The 20,636-nt window shown below is 41.1% G+C and overlaps 1 protein-coding gene across 2 annotated transcripts in view; it reads left to right on the forward strand.

Annotated features, from left to right (window-relative positions):
- Positions 1 to 75: 75 nt before the first annotated feature.
- Positions 76 to 20,636, forward strand: part of RECQL (RecQ like helicase) — a 23,488-nt gene continuing 2,927 nt past the window's right edge. The window contains exons 1-12 of one of the 2 annotated variants that reach the window (XM_042470095.1): positions 76 to 197; positions 1,886 to 1,970; positions 4,633 to 4,827; positions 5,604 to 5,783; positions 8,869 to 8,975; positions 9,809 to 10,007; positions 11,642 to 11,808; positions 17,205 to 17,286; positions 17,464 to 17,612; positions 17,699 to 17,816; positions 17,893 to 18,031; positions 19,004 to 19,110. In XM_042470095.1, the coding sequence (XP_042326029.1) occupies positions 1,952 to 1,970; positions 4,633 to 4,827; positions 5,604 to 5,783; positions 8,869 to 8,975; positions 9,809 to 10,007; positions 11,642 to 11,808; positions 17,205 to 17,286; positions 17,464 to 17,612; positions 17,699 to 17,816; positions 17,893 to 18,031; positions 19,004 to 19,110 (1,462 nt within the window). In that variant the 5' untranslated portion in view covers positions 76 to 197; positions 1,886 to 1,951. The remainder of the gene's footprint in view (positions 198 to 1,885; positions 1,971 to 4,632; positions 4,828 to 5,603; positions 5,784 to 8,868; positions 8,976 to 9,808; positions 10,008 to 11,641; positions 11,809 to 17,204; positions 17,287 to 17,463; positions 17,613 to 17,698; positions 17,817 to 17,892; positions 18,032 to 19,003; positions 19,111 to 20,636) is intronic. The other variant, XM_042470096.1, reaches the window with a different exon arrangement.

Raw genomic sequence — 20,636 nt, forward strand, 5'->3', positions numbered from 1 at the left:
ACGTTCTGAGGTGGCCCAAGAGGGAGGCAGCAGCCAATCAGAGGAGAGCGCGGCCCCGCGGGCGGGGATTGGCTGGGAGAAACCGGAAGCGGGGTCGGAGGGACAAAAAGATGCCGGCTGCGTTAGAGTGAGGGAAGAGGAGGAGGAAGTCGGTCCTGACTGAGGAGGAATAGCGAGACTCCTTCTGCAAAGCGAAGGTCTTGTCTTGTTGTTTGCTATTAACTGCCCTCAAGCAAGTCATGGCGACCCTGAGGAGGCGTCTTCCAGGACACTCGCCTTCCTCGGAAGGTGGCGGAGGCTCCTCGGTCCCTGAGAGCTCCTGCAGGGCAGAAGGGGCTGGGCTGGGGTCTCTTCCGACTCTGTGGCTCTAAGGCTGCCTGCCCTCCTCTGCTCCGAGTGGCTCCTGTAGACTGAGGCGCCACAGATTGTAGCCGAGCAGATGACAAGCTGGTATTTGGAGAGTCCCCTGCTCTCGGGTTTAGCGTCTAAGCAAAGCATGACCCAGAAGGAGAAGGGAATGGAGCGCAGTGGGTTCTGCAGGTGCTTCCCATCCTCTGGCGGCAGCTGGAAGGGAGGGAGGGCTGTCTGGTTCTTTCATGGCTGCCCTTTGCGTTCCTGTTCTGATCGATGTCTGATCCAAGGCTTGGGAAGCTTTTCCTCGTTTTCTAGATTGGATTTATGTGGCCATTATTTTTGCTTCCTTTCTGTTCAGCAGTAAACCTTCCTTTGCTCTTTCTTCCTACCTTCTTCTGTAATTCTCCCATGTCTAATGTTTTCCACTAGTAGTATGCTATCATCCACATATCTTACACTGCGGATGTTCCTTCCTCCCATCTTTACTCCTGCTCCCTCAGAGTCCAGCCATGATCTTCGTATGATGGTTTCTGTCTACAAGTTAAACAAATAGAGCAACCGTTCGGTTGGGAAACCATTTGGTTTCTCCATATTCTGTTCCAAGAGTAGCCTCTTGCCTTAAGTGCAGATTTCCCATCCAATGCAGTTGCACTCCCATGTCTTCTAAGAGCATTCCATGGCTTTTCATTATCTGTTCAGGCAAAGACTTTGCTGTAATCTGTAAAGCACATGCTGGTTTTCTTCTTGAATTCCTTGGTTCATTTACAGCCCTGTAATTCTTGTAATACTTCCCTTTATAAGACAGGGAAGGGGAGAGTGACGGACACCAACCCTGCATAAGGGTGATGGAGGTGGCGTTTGAGTGCAAAGAGATCACTGGCAGCCCTGCAAGACTCTGGGATTAGAATACTTCTGCAGAGTGTAATCTGGCATTATCTCCTCACTACAAGGGGAAGGAAAGAGAGAGAGAGAGGGAGGGAGGAAGAGGCTTTACAATATCCTTGCAGTGTACTCCAGATAGCAAGAAGTGTGATAACATGAACAGAATCCTGTAAAAGTCAGAGACATAGCCATGTTAGTCTGGAATACAGTATGCAAAAGGATCTTGTAGTGCCTTTGAGACCAAGTGAGAGGAAGATGTAGTAGATAAGCTTTTGTGGACTTGGACTCCTTCCTCAGATGTAAGATCCAGTAAGTTAGTTCTTATCAGTATGAGACTGAGTTACAGTCCAGTCTGCCCTAATCGCTGAAAGTGGAAGGCAGTGGGATTTGCAGGTTGCCTACCTTTGGGTTCTCTACTAAGAAAAAGCAGGGTATATATTAAACAAATAAATAACCTTCCCACCAAAAGTATTCATTTATATATTCTGTAACATATCAGCTGTTTCATTCCAAAGAAATGTACAGTTGCTTATGATGGGTTAATTTTGTCTTTATGAAAGCTATTATGTTTGTAGACTGTCAAGAGTTTTTGTTTGTTTGTTTAAACCTTATTTATTTATTTAAATTATCCTTTTGAAATTCCTTTTAGGAAGAAACAGAGGATTGCTTTGGTCTGTACTTATTTATCAAGTGAGGTGCATTTTTGATACCGAAGATGGCAACAACTCTTTCAGGTAACCAAGTCTTTCACATCAGTTTATTTGACAATGTCAGCAGTGCCTATAAAATCTCTCCATTATCTAGAAAAGAAATGGGAAAATTGTGGGATAAAGTTTTTCACTTATTTCTCTGGTTTTCAGCCAAACTGTATAAAGCTGAATGTGAAACAATACGGGGGCGATGGCAATCTGGGGAAAATAACTGGATATAGGAATCTCATGAGAGATTAGGTCTCACACGTGTTAACAATATGTGATGCTGGGCACACCTGATCTTGTCTGTTTTCAGAAGCTACCGTATATACTTGAATATAAGTTGACCTCATGTATCAGTCGAGGGCAATTTTTGGGGACAAAATCATGGATTTTGATATGACCTGTGGATAAATCGAGGGCATATATTGGGGCATGTTACAAAAGATCTAAAGGGGGAAACAAAGCACAATTTCCCTCCCTACTTCTCCCTCTCTGGACCTCTCCCAAGGGTCACAGTGTCAGCATGAAAAATGGGGAAACTAACCTCAGAGCGCACATACACACACTCTCTCTCCCCCCTCCCTTTACTACCAGGATTTCCAAGGCTCATGCCTTGCAAAATGGTGTACAAACCTCTCTCTCTTTCTCTTCCCTTCACCCCCAGGATTTCCAAGGCTCATGGAGTGCGAAACAGGGTACAAACCTCTCTTTCTCTTCCCTTCACTCCCAGGATTTCCAAGGCTCATGGCTTGAAAAACAGGGTACACGCCTCAGCATACTCTCTCCCTCTGCTTTGCCTCACCAACTGTTTGTTAGCTTTGGCTATGAAGGAAGGTTGATGGATAAGGTACCTAGAGTGAGAGAGACAGAAGAGAGTGCGGGGACTCAAACAGGGAAGCAAACTCTCTCTCTCTCCCCGCCCCCCTTGTAAACTCTGCTAGGAAGGAAGGCTGAGGGATCACATACACGAGAACGCACATGGATTCAAACAGGGAGGCAAACTCTTTCTCTCTCTCTCCCCCTTGTAAGCTCTGCTAGGAAGGAAGGCTGAGGGATCACACACATGAGAACGCACATGGATTCAAACAGGGAGACAAACTCTCTCCCTCCCTTCCTCCTCATCTCCTTTGTCTCATCAGCTGTTTGTTAGCTCTGACTGCGATGGAAGGCAGAGGGATAAGATGCACAGAGAGAGAAAGAGGAGAGTGCTTATGGGGACTGAAACAGGAAGCTGTTTAAAGATCCCTGGCTACAAAGGAAGGGTGGGAACTTCTTTTAGGAACTTTATAACCAGTGTTAACTTATTGCCCCATATATAAGTCAACCCATGATTTTGGAATCTATTTGGGGCATTAATTTCTCGACTTATAGTGGAGTATATACGGTAAGCATGGTTGGTCTAGTTAATTCTTTGGTGGCTGAGCACTCCACTCTCCAAGTAGGCTAGGAAAGAATCCTGCTGGAAACTCTGGAGAGCTGTTGCTGCCTGTGATTCTTTAGAAGTCTGAGTAAAGCCAACCAATCACAGCTCTTAGAATGCTGACCAGAGGATGGAGATACTAAGGGGAAGAATATAGAAAGAGAGACGGATGTTAACTGGTCAGATAGGGCCATCAAAAATAGAGATAGAGACAGATAACAGAGGCCAGTTAGGAATAGAGACTTATGTGGGAGTTGAGAGTGTACTGAAACATTAGGTAAAGACTTCAGGTAAAAATTGTTACTTTGATTGTAACTGAATTGTTAGAGGAATTGTTAGTAAATAAACCTTTGTTTTGTTGTTCTATACCTATGTCTTGAAATCTTTTATTTAAATGGGTAAAGTAAGAATTGGTCATGCATTACCACCTTGAGCCCAACACAGACCATATACTTTTTTTCAGTGTTGAAGTTACTTTAGAGTATAGTTACTAAACCCAGAAAGGGGTTTGGAGCTGTGGAAATACTGAGTGACAGGAATCCAAGGGTTGGTGTCTGAGTGAACAACTTGGAGATGGGATCTGTTACGCTGCTAGTCACAGCTTTACACTACTGAGATGGTTGGGCCAATGGTCTGATTTAGGGGCAAAAGGTGGGCTGCCCCATTTAGGCTGGATTGGGGCCATGACAAACAAACATGTGGCCCCAATCCAGCCAGCTTCCACCTCAACTAGGAACAGAAAAGATCCACTCCTATTTGGGGTGAAAAAAAGCTGCCCCTTTGTCTCCGGAGAGGTGTGGGGCATCTAAATGCCACGCCCCCAAGCTGGATAGAAGCCGGCTGGTGTGTAATCACCAGCGTAGCTTTTGTCCGGCTTGGGGGGCATGTCTAAATGCCTCGCCCCCAAGCCAGAGAGAAGTGAGCTTTACTGGGCCTTCTGTTTCAGCCCTTAGTTTGAGGCAGGTTCCTGTGTTAAACCAGGGATGGGAATCATGTGGGCCTTCAGATGTTGTTTGACTGCATTTCCCTGCACCAGCAGCCAATAGTGAGATGTTGCAGTTCAGCAACATCAGGAAGGCCATGTCGAACACTTTTTTTCAAAGTGAGCGGAAAAGAAGAGGAATGGGTAGGCAACCCTGACCACCCCATAAAGTTTCTGTCTCCTGGAGGATGAGAGGAAAGAGCAGGAGGACTCCTTGCATTGAGTCCTAGTTGGGTTAACTGCCCAGTGAAAATAAAGAAGACAAATGTTGAAATGTGTACATTCTCCTTCCGCTTTAGTGCTGCAAGAGGAACTTGCTTCTGTTGATAGTGAACTGCAGGCAGTGGAGCTCCAAGTTCAAGAACTTCTGGAACGTCAGCAGGAACTTCTTAAGAAGAAGACAGTCCTGGCAAAGAAAATAAAACAATTTTCTGATACTGAGAGTGGGAGCAGCAAAAATACTGAATCAGCAGCAGAAAGCTGGAACAAGGAAGGTGTGCAAGATAAGATGCTGTTACATTCACGTCCTTGTGCTGTCATTTAAATTGTTTGCAAACACTAACATTGAAATATATGTTATAACCAGGTATGGGGTTTTTTGAGTGATCATTACAAAGTTATTTCTAAGTGTGCAACCAACACAATTTTCCTAATAGTTTGGTTATTCTGCTCTTCAAGTTTAAATGAGATTTAAGTACCAAAGTTCATGTGGATGCAGAATAAATATTGCACAGTTAACATATGTTCAGTTCACATCAAATTCTCATTTGAATCCGATTATTTCCCAGTTAATTTAACAATTAAGTTTGTCCCAGAAATGGCCATCAGTATGTCATCCATCCATCCATCCAGAGATAAAAGGAACCCTAAGTTTCAGCTGGTATCTTCACATTTTACTTGACAATGCAGGTGACATACCCAGAAACTTCTAAGTCCACTTCTGAAGGAAGTAATAGCTCGCTGACCTTAAGTGATTGTATTCATCTCACAATAAGTTTAGTAGTTGGTTGGGGGCCAAGAAGAGAAAAGGGCAGGCACAAGGCAAATGGATACTCCTATTCACTGTGTACAGCTTTCCTTTTGGTTGCTTTAATGGCCCATCATGAACTTATGTGTATCCTGCACTCAGTACTTAACATTTTGGGGACTGAAAAGTTACCTTGGTAGAGGTTTTCTAAAACTCCTTTGTAGAATGTGACTTGTCATCTATTTTTCTGTTCTTTGCAATGAATTCCAAGATGGTTTTAAAATTGCTATTTCTTTTTTATAGATTTTCCATGGTCCACAAAGGTCAGAGATATGTTGCAAAGTAACTTCAAGCTACCCAGATTTAGACCTTTGCAACTGGAAACTATCAATGTTACAATGGCAGGAAAAGATGTGTTCCTTGTTATGCCTACGGGTGGTGGAAAGAGTTTGTGTTATCAGCTACCAGCAGTCTGTTCTGGTGGTATGTACACCAGTTTTATAAGCAAAACAGCACTGATTATACAGTTGGCCCTCCTTATACACAGATTTGCCATGCGCGGATTTGAGCATACACGCATGGCAAACCCGGAAGTTGTTCCCAATGGCGAACAAAGTCCCCCTCCTCCCCTCCTCTTTTCCCCTTCCTTCCTAACTTCCCTCCCTCCCTCCTACCTACCTACCTATAACCTACCTACCTTCCCTCCCTCCCATCCTCCCTCCCTCCCTCCTTACCTGGGTCGCCGCGCCGCCGCGGCGTTCTCGCTGCTGCTGCTGCCACCGCAGCAAAATCCGGGTGCTGCTCCTGGAGGTCAAGAGACCTCCAGGAGCAGCACCTGGAATTTGCTGCTGCCGCGGCGGCAGCAGCAAGAACACGGCGGCGGCGGCGCAGCAACCCAGGTAAGGAGGGAGGGAAGGTAGGTAGGTTATAGGGAGGGAGGGGGGAAAGAGGAGGGGGACTTTTCTGTCCAATGGTGGCGCGCATGCACACACACCGCCATTGGACAGAATGGGGCTTGAGCATACGCGGATTTTGACATACGCGGGGGGGTCCGGAACGGATCTCCGCATATACCAAGGACCCACTGTACAAGTATTATGTTGCTATGTGGTTGGAGGAGGTAAAATATAAGATAAGTGGTGTTATGGCTAGTGTTTTAATAAGATAATTTCTGTATTCCACTGAAATATTTATGCTCATCAGTTTACAAAACGTAAGTTACCTTTGAATCACTCTCTCACTACCTTGAAAAACATGCTCACAAGAATTTTGCATTCACATACTGTGATGTTGACAAATAGTGTAAACCAGGGAATCATGTTGAAATTGGCCAGTGCACCAAACTAAATTGCATCTTCTTACACCAGTCTACCACATTCATTAGAAATTCTACAAGCTAATATTTCCCAGTTAAATAAGGACGATCCATAAATACCATTGATGATGGGCTGCATAGTCATGCAGCTTCAGAACACTTTTCAAGGGCAGACAAATGTAGAGCGTGGGGAGAAGGTTTAGCTATGGATTAAGAACAATCGTTGCCTTAACTCCCAACCAAAGGAATGAAGCCAGTGCTAAATCAAAGCATAAAATGTGAAGCCAACATCTTATTCTATAGGTTGGAACCAATTTAGGCACATAAAACAGCAGGCCAAACCAGACTTCAGTAACCCACGCTCTTTGTGGCAGCTGCTAAACTGAAAGATGGAAGTGCCACATCATCATCATCATCATCATCCTATTTATTTATATCCTGCCTTCCTCCCGGTACAGGGACTCAAGGCAGCTAGCAAAATTTAAAACATTCTAAGTTAAAGCAGTATGAAACCTTTAAAATACAACAAGTTTTAAAAAAATTAAACAGTTCATACGATTAAAACATTACATTATTAAAATTTAAAACTCTTTAAAACAAAAACAAAACAGCATCCATGGCAATATGCAAACGCCTGGCTATATAAAAAAAATTATCAACTGTCGAAAAGAAAGCAAAGATGGAGCCATCCTGGCCTCTCTAAGGAGGGAGTTCCAGAGATTGGGAGCGGCCACGGAGAGGGCCCTCTCCTTGGTTCCCACCAAATAAGCCTGAGAGAATTGTGGGACAGAGCAAAGGGCCTCTCCAGAGGATCTCAAGACTTTAATGGGCTCATACAGGGAGATACGGTCCTTCAAATAACCTGGACTCGAGCAGTATAATGGTCCAAAACCTTTTATTTCTTTAAAAATCCCAACACACATTTTGGGTGGCAGGGAGAGTGAAGAAAATAGTTTGTAACTGCTAAAATTAGCTTTTTTTAAAACCCAACATAATTTAGCCTTATCACTATTTGGCCTTCTTCAGGGGCTATTATAAAATAGACAAAAACACATTTATTATAATTGTGGTATTGAGACAACATATAAACCGCCTATAAAAACACAATTTCTTTAAAATTAAATACAGTGGTACCTCGGGTTACGAAATTAATTCGTTCCGCGGCTAATTTCGTAACCCGAAAAACCTTCGTAACCCGAATTGCCATAGGCGCTAATGGAAAAAAAGCCGCGGCTCTGCCGCGGCTCCATTGAAAACAGCGCCGGGGTTTTTTCGTAACCCGAAAAAACCTTCGTAAGCCGAAACAATAAATCCCTATGGGATTTTTTCGTAACCCGAAAAATTCGTAACCTGGGTAATTCGTATCCCGGGGTACCACTGTAGTTTCTATTATACATATGAGTATATAGATACCAATTATCAGACATTTCTACAGTTGCAGTCTGCGCTCTCAATCAAAGTGGCCTTCTGTTTATGGGAAGGAAGGAAATAAGTCTACCAATGAGTTCATGTTTATGGATTTTTGGAGAAGGCTTCATCAAAGAGAACGAATGAGAAGACATACAATGTAACCTATCCCCAGAATTACTTAGCTCTGTTTTATCTAGCTGATGCAGTAGATCAAAAAAGTTGTATATAGTCTATAACCATTTATTCTAGAATTTTTATATTAAACATTGTATCTCCAAATCTTCATTCAAATCCCCTTTTACATTTCAAAATCCATTCTGCATCTTTCCTCTTTAAATAAATTCTCTTTTTTATTACTTATCATCTCTAGTACCTAAAAGCATATATCAGTTGCTGAATGTTTTATTTGTTCAAAAGCCCAGTGGTGCCCCTATTCTATTATTTTCAAATTGAAAAGATGTTCTGATATTATTTTTTGACCTATTGTATCAGCTAGCTTTAACAGAGCTGAGTAACTTTGGAGTCAGCCAGAATAATACTGTTCTGCATAGCCTTCAGTGTTTGAAATTGTTGCTTTAATTGTTTTAAACTGGATTCTAGGATTGTTTTTAGATTGCTTTTAAGATTTTTTTAAAGAGTATTTTATTGTGCTTTAAAATATTTTTATCTTTGTGCTGTTTTAATTGGTTTTCATTTGTTCATCACTTTTGGAGCCCTTGTGGGCCTGGAGGTGGTCCAGAAATACTTTAAATAAATAATTGCCATGTGCTAAATGCAATAAGGTGAAATCTTTCCAGGAACTAAGACAAAAGATCTTTTGTTTGTTTGTTTGTTTGTTTTAAGGTTTCACACTTGTGATATGTCCTCTTATCTCACTTATGGAGGATCAGCTAATGATGTTAGAACAACTTGAAGTTTCTGCAACTTTACTGAATGCATCAAGCAGCAAGGTATGACTGGATGCCAAACTTGGATATTGGCTCTTGGCATGCTGCCTCTTATTTGAAAGCTGTGTCCATAAATGACTGCAGTTGTTTTTATTTATTGGTATGAGTTTTGAAAATTGTCAGTGAAATACAGATTGGCAAGGGAAAAATAATAGTCTTTACAACTTTCTTTACCTAGTGATAACAGATCTAGTTTGTCTCTTTGTTGTTCAGTTGCACAAAAGATTAAACAGTGTGGAATTCAGTGCTTAATTTCTAAATGGAAATTTCCAACATGGAAATTACACTTTTTGCCTTGGAAGACAAGCCATATTTTACTTTTTCTGCCCCCAGTATCCCCGAAATTGATGTTGGAATTGCGTCCTGTCTTCATTGTATTTTTTAAAATCTGTTTTGGAATTTTCCAGCCTCGATTAGGTGTAGGTAGTGCTCTGTGAGCAGTAATAAATTTCATGTAAGGAATAATTACTATAAGACCAGATCAGGCTGGTATTTGAATGATTTGGGGCTATGTGGTTGCTACTGTCATAAGAAATTTCAGGTGCTTTCTCATTGGTTGCAGGGAAGTAATTCTCGCCATAATGTGCTCATTGAGACTTTGTTAGCAAATAGTTATCATCTTTATATATTTGCAATATGTTTTCCAGTATTTGGCAGAGATTACCTGCTGAGACACAATTCTGGGATTCAACCCATAATCAAGAGTCTACTAGGTGCCACTGGAATTTTCTAACATAAGAAGCAGCATTACTATTTATTGTATGCTGTCACTTTCATGCTTTCATGCCTTCAATGTGTAGTGAGTGTTTTGTCATGCTATTCTTCTTCTGAAATAGGAACATGTAAAATGGGTCCATGCTGAAATGCTGTCCCACAGTTCACAGCTAAAACTCATTTATGTGACCCCAGAGAAGATTGCAAAAAGCAAGATGTTTATGTCGAAGCTGGAAAAAGCTTATCAAGCAGGAAGGCTTTCACGCATTGCGGTGGATGAAGTCCATTGCTGCAGCCAGTGGGGACATGACTTCAGGCCTGGTATGTCTATTTAGAAGGAGCTTACATCTGGACAGGCAGAAGTCCCACTCCTCTCCCTAGGGAATGTAAATATCATTGCTACTGTTTTATCCTCCCTGGAAACGTTGTCTGCATTTTATTACACATTTGTGCTAGGTAAGATGTAATGGGTATACAGTTGTTCATTGGCAGAGCCCATGTTTTCCTTATGAGGTTTCACCAGCATTGCTTTTTAGACTTGGGAAAGAACTCTCTCTATGCAGTCCTATAGAGTTATTGCCAGTTTCTCTAGGCAACAGTAAGCTAGATGGTCTGATTTGGTGCAAGGGCAAATTCCCCACTGTTCAAAGCCAGCCTTCTCTATCCTGACTCCCTCTTGATTTGTTGGACTACATCTCCTGACATCCCTACTGAATGGGAATTCACCCTGCTGGCTAGGGATGGTGGGAGTCGTAATCCGACATATCTGGAAAGTACCATATAGAGGAATGTTGTTCCAGAGCCTCTTGCAGAATTCTTGAATGACAAATAACTAGGATCCAATTATAGTGGAGGTACTTCATCCATATCAGTTGGCACCATTAATATTGGTCTATTATGTTGTAGTGTGAGCTGCTATTCACAGCCCCCTGTATTCTATATTACCTTTCAATGGGATGCTCACGTAGTGCATGCACCTCTGTAGCAGGACACATACAATAAAGTTTCTAACTGAAAGCAATGTTCCTTCTAAAAACTATAATTTCAAATGATGATGTGCTTTTTACCATTCTTATGGGAAACCTTCACATTTTTGAATCAGCCATTCTAGGAGCCTTGGTAACACAGTGGTTAAATGCCTGTAATGCAGCCACAAGGTTGTGAGTTTTATCCCAGGGGCTCCAAGGTTGACTCAGCCTTCCATCCTTTCATAGGTCATTAGAATGAGTACCCAGCTTGTTGGAGGCAATTAGCTTATAGATTGTAAACCGCTTAGAGAGTGCAGAGTTCACTGATAAGTGGTATAGAAATGTACATGCTATTGCTATTCTAACTTTGTAAGTCATCAGAGACTAGCTAAATCTGACATGATGAGGATACTTTCTGAATTTACCTAACATTGCATGGCAATGTTGTGCTGTTCAAATTTTACACTTTTAGAGGATATTTTCCATATCAACCTGCTTGGTCTAGAAATTTCTCTCCATCTCAGAGGATGTTTATTGTGGCTTTTTCATTGCTCTTTATGAACTGAGAGTGAACCTTATACCACATATAACACTCTGCAGCAGTCTAGCATTAGAGAGGAAGATGAGCAATGGTGGTAAACTCAGAGAAACATGCCTACCATTACAGATTCTATTCAGGAATCTACAACTAATTGTTAGTCTCAACTAGAGTAGACCAACTGAATTAATGAAAATTTGAAAAAAACCAAGAAATATTTAAGTACAATTAGTCTGTGGTTTTACTCTAAGATTAACATTTGGGTTTAATTTAGGATTTTTCAGAACTAAACTTTGAAAATCACAAAGTTCTACAGTACTGAGATTTGGTTAGTTAGACGTACAGAATCATTTTGCCACTTACTAAGTATTAGGAATATAGTGGTGATAGTGTTAGCAGCTTGTATTTGTTTGTAACATTTCTGTTTTTAATCTTTAACTTCTGTCTAGATTACAAATTACTTGGTATATTAAAGCGCCAGTTTCCCAATGCATCTTTGATTGGTTTGACTGCAACTGCAACTAGCCATGTTCTGTGTGATGCTCAGAAAATTCTTTGTGTTCAGAAGTGTATTACTTTCACAGCCTCATTTAACCGACCCAACCTGTATTATGAGGTATGTCTATCAAGTCTGTCTGGTCTTAAAGAAGGTAATCTATTCCAAGACTGTCTGAGAAGCAAAGTGCTCAGTCTAATTTACTAACAAGCAAGAATATTTATGATTTAAATTAATTTAATCCCAATAAAGTCTTCTGTTCAAGTTTAAATCCTTGTGTTTGCTATTGGAGAGAACTGTGAAGTCTGAGCATTATTAAATATAGGTCTGAATCTAATACAGGTTGCGTATCCCTTATCCGGAATTTCAAAATCCGAAATACTCCAAAATTGTCCACATCTGTTAATATTAGTGACATCTTTGCTTTCTGATGATTCCTTGTACGCAAACTTTGTTTCATGTACAAAATTGTTAAAATATTATACAATCATAGAGTTGGAAGAGACCACAAGGGCCATCCAGTCCAACCCCCTGCCATGCAGGAAATCCAAATCAAAGCATCCCTGACAGATGGCTATCCAGCCTCTGCTTAAGGACCTCCAAAGAAGGAGACCCCATCACCCTCCGAGGGAGTGTGTTCCACTGTCGAACAGCCCTTACTGTCAAGAAGTTCTTCCTACTGTTGAGGTGAAATCTCTTTTCCTGTAGCTTGCATCCATTGTTCCGAGTCCTGTTCTCTGGAGCAGCAGAAAACAAGCTTGCTCCCTCCTCAATATGACATCCTTTCAAATATTTAAACAGGGCTATCATATCACCTCTTAACCTTCTCTTCTCCAGGCTAAACATCCCTAGCTCCCTAAGTTGTTCCTCATAGGGCATGGTTTCCAGACCCTTCACCATTTTAGTTGCCCTCCTTTGGACACGCTCCAATTTCTCCACATCCTTTTTAAATTGTGGTGCCCAGAACTGGACACAATATTCCAGGTGGGGCCTGACCAAAGCAGAATACAGTGGCACTATTACTTCTCTTGATCTAGACACTATACTTTTATTGATGCAGCCTAAAATTGCATTGGCCTTGTTAGCTGCCACATCACACTGTTGACTCATGTTCAACTTGTGGTCTACTTGGACTCCTAGATCCCTTTCACATGTAGTTTCATTCAGCCAGGTGTCCCCCATCCTATATCTGTGCATTTTATTTTTCCACCCTAAGTGCAGTACCTTACATTTCTCCGTGTTGAATTTCATTTTGTTAGCTTTGGCCCAGCTTTCTAGTCTGTTCAGGTCATTTTCAATTTTGATCCTTTCCTCTGGAGTATTAGCTATTCCTCCTAATTTGGTGTCATCTGCAAATTTGATAAGTATGCTCCCAATTCTGTCATCCAGGTCATTGATAAAGATGTTGAATAGCACTGGCCTGAGGACAGAGCCCTCCACTGCTCACTTCTCTCCAGGATGAAAAGGAGCCATTGTTGAGCACCCTTTGGCTTCGGTCAGTCAACCAATTACAAATCCATGTAACAGTTACCTTGTCTAGCCCACATTTTACAAGCTTGTTTGCAAGAATGTCATGGGAAACCTTGTCAAAGGCCTTACTGAAATCAAGATATACTATATCCACAGCATTCCCTTCATCTACCAAGCTGGTAATTTTATCAAAGAAAGAGATCAGGTTTGTCTGGCATGACTCGTTTCTCTGAAACCCGTGTTGACTTTTTGTGATTATGGAATTGCCTTCTAAATGTTCACAGACTCTCTGCTTAATGATCTGCTCAAGAATCTTTCCTGGTTCAGATGTCAGACTAACTGGACGATAATTGATGCGATCCTCTTTTTTCCCTTTTTGAAGATGGGGACGATGTTTGCCCTCCTCCAGTCTGCTGGGATTTGTCCTGTTCTCCAGGAGTTCTCAAAGATTATTGCCAATGGCTCTGATATTATATTTGCAAGTTCTTTTAATACCCTTGGATGTAGTTCATCTGGTCCTGGAGACTTAAATTCATTTAGATTAACAAGGTAATCCTCTACTATCTCTTTACTTATTCTGTACTGAAATTCCCCTAATCTGTCCTCTGCTCCATTATCCTCAGGTTGAGTATCTTTTCCTTTTCTGAGAACACTGAGGCAAAGAAGGTGTTTGAGCAGTTCTGCCTTTTCTCTGTCCCCTGTTAACATTTTGCCATCTTCTTGATGCAGTGGCCCTACCATTTCCTTCTTCCTACTTTTGCTGCGGACGTATCCAAAAAAGCCCTTTTTGTTGTTCTTAACCTCTAGCAAGCCTGAGTTCATTCTGCGCCTTAGCTTTTCTGACTTTACCCTTACACATACCTGCTATTTCTTTGAATTCCTTTTTCATGATTTCCCCCCTTTTCCATTTCTTATACATGTTCCGTTTAAAACTTAGCTCAGTTGAAAGTTCCTTAGTCATCCATCCTGGTTTCTTGAGACACCTCTCATTTTTCTTTCTCACTGGAACTGTTTGAAATTGTGCCTTCAGTATCTCCCTTTTGAGAAAGTCCCATCCGTCCTGAACTCCCTTCTCTTTTTGTATTTCTGACCACAGGATCACCCTCAATACTTCTCTAAGTTTACTGAAATCCGCTCTCCTAAAGTCGAGAATGCGTGTCTGACTATGCCCGACTTCTCCTTTTCATTGTGTAACAAACTCCAGGAGAACATGGTCACTTCCACCTAATGATCCCACAACTTGCACCCTATTAACCAGGTCATCCTTGTTGGTTAGGATCAGATCTAAAATAGCTGACCCCCTTGTTGCCTCTTCCACCTTTTGGACAATGAAATTGTCTTCCAGGCAAGTGAGGAATTTGCTAGACCTTGAGGATTTGGCTGAGTTTGACTTCCAGCAAATATCAGGATAGTTGAAGTCACCCATCACTACTATATTTCTCCTTTCTGAGTGTGTGGTCATCTGTTCTAGAAAGGCATCATCCAATTCCTCCACCTGACTTGGGGGTCTGTAGTAGACTCCCACCATAACATCCTTGTTCTTTCCCTCCCCTTTAATTTTTATCCAGATGCTCTCCACCTGGCTTCCATGATTGATGTCCTAGATCTCTTCACTGGTGTAAATATCTCTGACATACAGTGCTATTCCTCCTCCTTTCCTGTTTGGCCTATTTCTCTTAAAAAGGTTATACCCCTCTATTTCCACATTCCAATTATGAAACTCATCCCACCAGGTTTCGGTGATGCCTATTATATCATATTTGCTTTGTTGTACTAGGAGTTCGAATTCATCTTGCTTATTTCCCGTGCTCTGTGCATTAGGGTAGAGACATTGCAAACCATGAGTCTCCTTTACTTGCTGCCTGTGCAAGATTTTTTGCCTCCCACTGTTGGGTCCTTGCACTTTTTTTCTTGTTTCCTGTATGTCAGTTTGACTATTTTCGCCATCCCTTTTGCTTTCCTTAATATTGTCTCCCTCCCCCAGGAAACTCAGTTTAAAGCCCTCTTGATCAAGTTGTTGAGACTGTTGGCAAAAACATTTCTTGCAACTGGCGTGAGATACAACCCATTCCTTGCAAGAAGTCTTTCCTCATGGAACTGCAGCCCATGATAGAAGAAACCAAATCGTTCTCAGCGGCACCATCTGCGCAACCAGTTGTTCACATCTGCTATTTTCCTCTCCCTTCCTGGACTGTGCCCTTCAACTGGCAGAAGAGATGAGATGACAACCTGTGCATCCATTCCTTTCAGCTTCCTACCAAGCACCTCATAATCCCTTTTGATGTTCTGAAGGCTGTGCCTTGCAGTATCATTGGTTCCCAAGTGGACCAAAAGGAAGGGGTATTGGTCAGTAGGCTTGACCAGTCTTGTCAGTCTCTCTGTCACCTCACGGATCTTTGCTCCGGAGAGACAACACACCTCTCAAGACATCTTGTCAGGCCTACAAATCACTGCTTCTGTACCCCTCAGCAAGGAGTCCCCCACTACAACCACAGCCTCCTCCGAGGCTTAACAGCGACTGTTCCCTCGGGTGGAACTTTCAGGCTCCCTTGCTCTGTCCCTGAAGTCTGTTCATGCTGCTCTTCCTCACCCTCCTTAATAAGGGAAAGAGCTTTAAATCGATTCTCTAGCTGCAAGCTCCCAGAACAATCCCTTCTTGGCTTACTTCTCTGTGTGACATTATGTATAAAATTACATTAAGGCTATGTGTATATGTTATATATGAATAAATTTCATATTTAAATTTGGGTTCCATCTCCAAGCTATCTCATTATGTATATGCAAATATTCCAAAATCCAAAACACTTCTGGCCCCAAGCATTTCAAATAAGAGAGATTTGATCTGTATATTTTGGGCTAACTACTTTTTAATTCATTTGTATTTGTGACTGGCAGAAGTGATTTATAAATTCCATTTTTAAAATTATAACTTTAGGAGTTTTGGGGCAGAGGCTGAAACTATTTGCTACTTCTAAAAAGTATAAACACTTAAGGTTTTGGTGAAAATCTACACATTAACCAAACTGTGTAGACCAATTCCTTTGAGCCAGTCATTTGGGATCTTGAAAGACCTAGGTAATGTGGAAAGGCACAAGGACCTATGGACTGATCTGCTGTAGGAGAAAGAAGCTATAGAATTTAGACACTATATAATCAGAATGTCCAGCTTCTCTGGCCCCCTTCCCTCCAGGACTTGTTTAATCCATTTCTTGCTGAATGTGGTTCATTTAATTAGTGCTTTTCTGAGTTTCAGCTGATATGGATCCATACCAATTTTTTATATTAATTTGGAACTTCTTCCAAATTTATTTCGCACAATTGCCTATATTAATACCTGTTTTATGACGTGTGCTGGACTAAGAAGAAGGAAATGTTTTATGTTATCTGTTGCATCTTAATCATTGGATTCATAGCATTTAATTTGTTACTTTTAAGATATCAAAACATAATGCAGGAAAAGTGTTAGCAAACTATAGTTATGTGTACTCTTGCACTTCTATCTCTCCTGGCTCCTCAAGTATTCTATTCTGCAGTAGGACCAGACTTTGTAGTACAAAAAGTATGGCATCTCAAGGATAAGGATCAGCTGTATTATATATCTACTCTCTATTCTTGTTTGATTTATGCAGAGCGCTACACTAAAGAAGCCTCTGCAAAGCATAGCAGGAGGCAGTTTCTAGCCTTAGATACATTTAAGATTAAAAAACAGCCTGCAGTTGTTTTGTTAAGACCATGGTAATCAACTGTTGTTGTTGTTGTGTGTCTTCAAGTCGTTTCCAACTTACAGTGACCCTAAGGTGAACCTACTACAGGGTGTGTTTTTTTGGTGAGATTTATTCAGAGGGGGTTTGCCATTGCCATACTCTGAGGCTGAGAGAGAGTGACTTGCATAAGATCATCCAGTGAGCTTCATGGTTCAGTGGGGATTAGACCCATGGTTTCCAGAGTCATAGTCCAACTCTCAAACCACTATGCAACACTGGCTCTCACAAAGCACTAAATACGTACAGGACTATAAACACTTTAATGCCTTGTTTATATTACAGGTTCGAGAAAAGCCATCAACTGCTCAAGATTTCATTGAAGACATTGTGAAGCTCATCAATAGACGATACAAAGGTCTTTCAGGTGAGCGCACTAAAGAATAAATGCTAATTCTTGAGCATAATAGCATCTATAAGATGCATCTATAGGAGACCACCTATATAAGTTAGCACTTTAGCTTCTTCGCATGCCCTACCTAAGGCCAGCTGTTAGTAAGGCTTTTCTTTGATTTCATCACTCTTAATAATTTTGTTGATTCAGGAATTATCTACTGCTTTTCCCAGAAGGATGCTGAACAAGTTACAATGAGTTTACAAAAACTAGGGATCAAAGCAGGGACCTACCATGCAAATATGGAACCCAAAGATAAGAGCAAAGTTCACAAGCACTGGTCTGCCAACGAAATCCAGGTGAACTATGTGATAATACATTTAAGTTTCTCTAGTTAAGTGCAATCCCTTGTGTCTTAATTTTTGTGATCTTCTGTTTCTTTCAGGTCGTAGTGGCCACTGTTGCCTTTGGCATGGGAATTGATAAACCAGATGTGAGATTTGTAATACATCATTCAATGAGCAAATCCATGGAAAACTATTACCAGGAGAGTGGACGTGCAGGTATATCCAGTTGAGGACAAATTCTACATAGATGTTTGTGTTTCTGAACAGTATTTTTTACAGAATGTCATTCTAGGTCGGGATGACCAGAAAGCTGACTGCATCTTATACTATGGTTTTGGGGACATATTCAGAATCAGCACAATGGTGGTGATGGAAAATGTAGGACAACAGAAATTATATGACATGGTTTCCTATTGCCACAGCATGAGCAGGCAAGTGGTTGTGTTGTGTATGAGACAGAATTCTCTGAGATACTATATCTATTGATTTTACTGTAAAAATTGTACTTGCAGTTAGAGCCTTGGAGATGTCAAATGTTGATGAGAAGGATGTATATTAATATTGTAAAATGTATGTGCTACTCTCATTCAGACAAAACAAGGGCAGATGGAGCCCTCAAGACCAACCTGAGAGGCCCTTTGTTGTTTGCAGAATCTTGATTTTCCCCTATTTTGATCCTTATTTAGAATTTCTCAATGGTTAAAAATGGTTACAAAAATTTATAATGGTCCTTTCAGTGCCAAGCAAGGTATACAATGTCAGACTAGGTCACTCTCACATTTATAAAAAGTTCCCCACCACTAAGTGTTGTTTTTTGCAGGTCAGTATGTGTCTTTGGCTCCTTGTAAACCATAATTTGCAAACTGAAAGCTAGCCTTGGACTTCTCTCCTTCACTTCCTTTGTCAGTCTTAACCATGAGTTACCATGACAGAAGCTCAGTATGTTATGCTTAACCAGCACTCTCCTGTTAACCAGAATCTTATACAATTTGAAGTGTTTGAAACTCTGTTTGAGGGAGCCATAATTGCTATTATTATAGATCTAACACTTAAATGTGGATAAAAACGTCAAAGTAAGGGAGACTTTGTACTGTAGCACAAAATGGAAAGGCTTCTCACATTGCTGAGGTTAACCTCTTTGCAAATCTATTTGCAAATCTATTAGTAGAAACACAGAATTCCATGAGTGCTTGATCATATCCAAATTTGTATAGTAAAGGAACTCAGTTTCTGCAGAGAGCCTACTTGCCCCCAAGTGAGATAATCTCACTTTTCTTACATTATTGCCAAAGAAGATGCACATTACCTAAAATGGCAGTTGACTATTATGATCCCTGACCATGCATCAGTTTGTGCTCTCTGTGTGCATACACACATACATTTATTTCCTGCTTTCATCCTAGGATTTGTGTTTGCAGATGCCGTCGAGTGCTGATAGCTCATCACTTCGATGAGGCCTGGGATTCTGCCAACTGTAACAAAATGTGTGACAATTGCTGTCGAGAGGAGTGTAAGTAAAAAAGCAGGAAATTGAGCAAAAAGAACAGCTACAGAAATGGTGAAAGGTCTTGAAGTTAAACTGCATCCTCACCATTTTAAAACAAGTCCCAAGTCAGTTCCATTTAGAGTGAACCCACAGGGATGGGTATGGAACTTAGCTTATTGTAGACTGTTCTCAGAAGGCAATTATTCCGTGAGAGAATTAATCTCATTCTAGAGAGAATCTCATTCTCTTCCATTGCTCTGATTTCCCATTTGTTTGCTGCAGGAGTCTACATAGGTTTTGCTTAATGTAAAAACAAGTAAAAAACAACAACAGATGCAACCACTCTTACACTAGAGGTTCATATTTTGTTTAATGTGCATGCCAAAGTGATGACTTTATTGTATAATGGATTTTACATACATTTAGCAGGGAATAGTCAAGAGGCAATCAGATGGCAATCTTAGTGCTCCTGTCATTAAATGCCAGAGTCAAGGACAGGTTCTAAGGCAGTGTTGTCAGCTTTATCTGCATCAGAGGGTACAGCTGAGGCTGCAGAGGAACAACATCGAATACCAAAGAGAGACATAGGGTTTGTAATGCGTACTGGTTTTCTCTTTTATATTGACTTTCCCATTCATAGGGAGTGTTTTGTTAATCACCTTAGATGCTTCTAGCTCCAGAGGCTGAATGATTTAAATCTTTCAATAACGGATCATTTTCTTTACACTGCAGTGGAAAGGAATGGAAGGTGTGAATCATTTATTGTAAACCTTCAAATTATTTTTTGAAGGCTCCTAGTAGTATTTATGAGAGCAGTATGGTAAGGTGAACACCTATGGTATGGGAATTGGCTTTACTTGATACCCTCTGACTGTATGTGATCACTGAGTTTGACATATGTAAGGTGTTCTCCCATAGGTTAGTTGGCTAGTGACCTCAAAACAGCTATGGGACAATATGTGGTGCAGATGGCTTCTGGTTCTGTTTTTACTATCTTAGACCTTTCTGTTTTGCAAGCTGCTTGAATATGGTACATTTCTTTCATTCTTGCTCTTTATAGCATACTAGTGGTAGTATGTGCAACTGCAGGAGTTGACAAAAGACTCTGTTTTTCTTATGTTGCTGCTGTGTGTCTCCAAGGAGCTTATCGCATTTTTAAATAACCTGACTTACCTCTTCCATTTTAAAGTTGAATGTGGGATGCAGCCGGGCTTTGAAAATCGGCCCTCTAAGCGTGGCTTCTAGCTGGGTTTTTGGTGGGATGCAGCTGGGCGGCAGTATCGATGGCATTTTCTGAGTGATAACACCTGACTGCACCCCACATTCAACTTTAAAACGTGATAAGCTCCCAAGTTATTTATGCTAACAATAAGGTGAACCTGTCACAAGGTTTTCTTGACAGAATTTGTCCAGGGGGGTTTGCCCTTGTCTTCCTCAGAGAATGTGTGACTTGCCCTATATCTGGGCACCTCAATTGCATTTTGTAGAGAGGCGAGATATAAATATTATTATTATTATTATATCTGATAGTAGGTTTCCATGGCTGAGCT

The sequence above is a fragment of the Sceloporus undulatus genome, chromosome 5 (assembly GCF_019175285.1).
Source record: "Sceloporus undulatus isolate JIND9_A2432 ecotype Alabama chromosome 5, SceUnd_v1.1, whole genome shotgun sequence".
Lineage (NCBI taxonomy): Eukaryota > Metazoa > Chordata > Lepidosauria > Squamata > Phrynosomatidae > Sceloporus > Sceloporus undulatus.